The sequence below is a fragment of the Myotis davidii genome, unplaced genomic scaffold (genome assembly GCF_000327345.1).
Source record: "Myotis davidii unplaced genomic scaffold, ASM32734v1 scaffold599, whole genome shotgun sequence".
NCBI lineage: Eukaryota > Metazoa > Chordata > Mammalia > Chiroptera > Vespertilionidae > Myotis > Myotis davidii.
The window spans coordinates 1,260,319-1,262,754 of record NW_006290772.1 but is presented as its reverse complement, the minus strand read 5'-3'; the positions used below and the strand labels follow the sequence as shown (position 1 = coordinate 1,262,754).

The window sequence follows — 2,436 nt, the reverse complement described above, 5'->3', positions numbered from 1 at the left end:
TTTCCATGGACTTTGAGGACCAACCAGCACACTTAGGGTCAAATTCTCCAGCAGGTTTTGTGACCATGTCACCTCTGCATCTGCTTTCTCATGGGCGGCTGGAGGCGATGTTACGATTCAGTGCCCTGCAGTCTGGTCTGGTGTGCCAGGCACCTGGGGATGCTGCTTTACCTGAGGGCTCCAGCCTGTTCATTTGAACAGCTAGAGGCACAGAGCCTTGAGAGCCTGTGGTCCTGGCCTGCTGAGGTCTCACTGCTCACTGGTGCTCCTGAGGAGTTCCTGGGCTCTGTTAGCTGCTTCACTTTTGTTGACTTTCCCAAAGTACATGGAGACGGGCCTTGATCCAATACTTGTTTGGGGAGTGCCAGGGTGGGGCTATAGGGTGAGAAAGCGGAGGGGGCAGAGGAAAGAGCCAGGGACCTGGGGACACGTGGGTCTGTTGGCTGCTGGGCCCGGTGAGCTGCCTGGACGTGTCCACAATGCAGTTGAGCTGCCCTCTGCCCTGGTGCACTTTGCCACTTGGTTGCCTTCTAGAATAAGGTCATCCTGGCTAGGCCTGAATCTGAATTCTGAGCCCTGATTCTAAGTTGGGGGCCTGACGGTGCCCCCACGTCCCTGCATCAGCAGAGGGAAGCGATTCATCCCTGCCCTTCCCAGGTCTCAGCCAGCATTCTGGGTGTCCCCACCTGGTCCTGCCTTTCCTGTGTATATGATGGTAGGACTGGACCCCACTGCTGGGTGTGACTAAAGTGGGGGATGAGGGGTGCCAGATGTCTGCTGGGAGTACTCGGCATCCCTTCCTGCACAGCACCCAGCAGCTCTGAGGCCCAAGCCTGTGGCTTCGCCTCTCCGAACCTCTGTGTCACCAAGTAATGGAGCGTGAGGGGTTGCCGTGGAGCCCTGGGGCAGGCAGTTGGCAGGGCACCCACGTGGAGGTGTCCAGGAGGCCCAGGCCTCTTCTCTTGTGATCTGCCTGTAGGAGAAGGCTGGAGTCGGGGCCTGGGGCCTGTCCAAACGCTGGGTGGGGCCGCTTGCTGAGAGCATGCATGATCTCTATGAGCCATGTGAGAGCCTTCAGTTATCCGCTTTTCTTGGAAACAAGTCTGCTCGCTGGGCCGGTGAGGGAAGGGGCCGAAGGAACCAGGTTTTCCTCCTGATCGCGTTTCTGCCGTCTCTTTCAGGACTTTGAATATGTCGGGGATCGCCCTCAGCAGACTCGCCCAGGAGAGGAAAGCTTGGAGAAAAGACCACCCATTTGTAAGGAAAGCTTGATTTCTTCATGTAGCTCAGTGGGTCCTCTTCCTGACGGGGTGAGAAGCACAGGGTTCCTGTGGGCAGCGAAGATGAACTGCCACAGAACTGATGCGCTCGTGTGTGGTTTTCTCGCAGGGTTTTGTAGCTGTCCCCACAAAAAACCCCGACGGCACGATGAACCTCATGAACTGGGAGTGTGCCATTCCAGGGAAGAAAGGGGTAAGAAGCACCCGTGCCCAGGTGTGGGGTGGACTGTTGGGAACGCTCGGACCCTCAGAAGGACTTAGGTTCAAGTGGACATAACGTGATGGTCACACAGCCCAGGGGACATGGAATGGTGGGACAAGGTTGGTGTGACATGTGGCACCACCCCACCCACCCCTGGCAGTTTTAATGCTGAAGGAAGGAACTGAGCTGCGGCAGGGGAGTAGGCCCAGATCCTGCTGCATCTTTGGGAGCAAAGGGAGTCTTGGAGGCAGGATGGAGAAGGGGCTGTAGGATCCACGCAGGCCTCCATGTTTATCCTGGATGTGCTGAGACTGGAGAAGCCCAGACCGCAACACCAATGGGTGTGTGAGCCCGAACTGGTGGCAAATCCCTGACCCTGTGATGGCTGCATGGGGCCCCACATGTCCTTCCACACACAGCCACGGCCCTCCCAAGGTGGTGCTCCGCTGGGTATCTGGGCCGGTTCGAACCAGTGCGTTTGGGGCGTTAAGGAGTGAGGGTCTCCAACAGCCCGGCGTGTGGCTCTTCCCGGTGACTCCGAGGGAAGGAGGCCCCGCAGGCGTTTGGGTTGTGCTAAGGCCTCATTGCCTCCACTTCCCCTCCCTGGTCTCTCCTGAGAATCCACGAAGCTCAGCCATGGTGTTTTCTTGACAGTCTCCTTCCCTTGCATTGAGCTGGCAGGATTAGGACTTTGTCCACAAGAAAATGTGGTCTGGGTTTGCTTCAGCTGAGACTGTTGAGGGCCCAGCATGCACCCCAGCCTCCATTGAACCCATACGTGGCCCTTTTCTTAGGTGAGGGAGGCTGGTGGGCTGTAGCCGTCTCCCTCCCAGTTGGGAAGGAGTGCTGGACTGAAGAGCTGGAGGCTGACCAGGGACAGGCGGGACCTGAGGGAGGGAGTCTGCATTTGAGCTCACTTTAGTCCTTACCTAGCTGCTCAGGTACAGACCCTGC

The 2,436-nt window shown here is 57.8% G+C and overlaps 1 protein-coding gene across 1 annotated transcript in view; it reads left to right on the top strand.

Moving 5' to 3' along the window:
* The first annotated feature begins 1,181 nt into the window (after window positions 1-1,181).
* The window catches only part of UBE2I (ubiquitin conjugating enzyme E2I), a 10,526-nt gene continuing 9,271 nt past the window's right edge, over window positions 1,182-2,436 (top strand). The window contains exons 1-2 of the mRNA XM_006763940.2: window positions 1,182-1,257; window positions 1,390-1,473. Of these exons, the coding sequence (XP_006764003.1) occupies window positions 1,192-1,257; window positions 1,390-1,473 (150 nt within the window). The 5' untranslated portion in view covers window positions 1,182-1,191. The remainder of the gene's footprint in view (window positions 1,258-1,389; window positions 1,474-2,436) is intronic.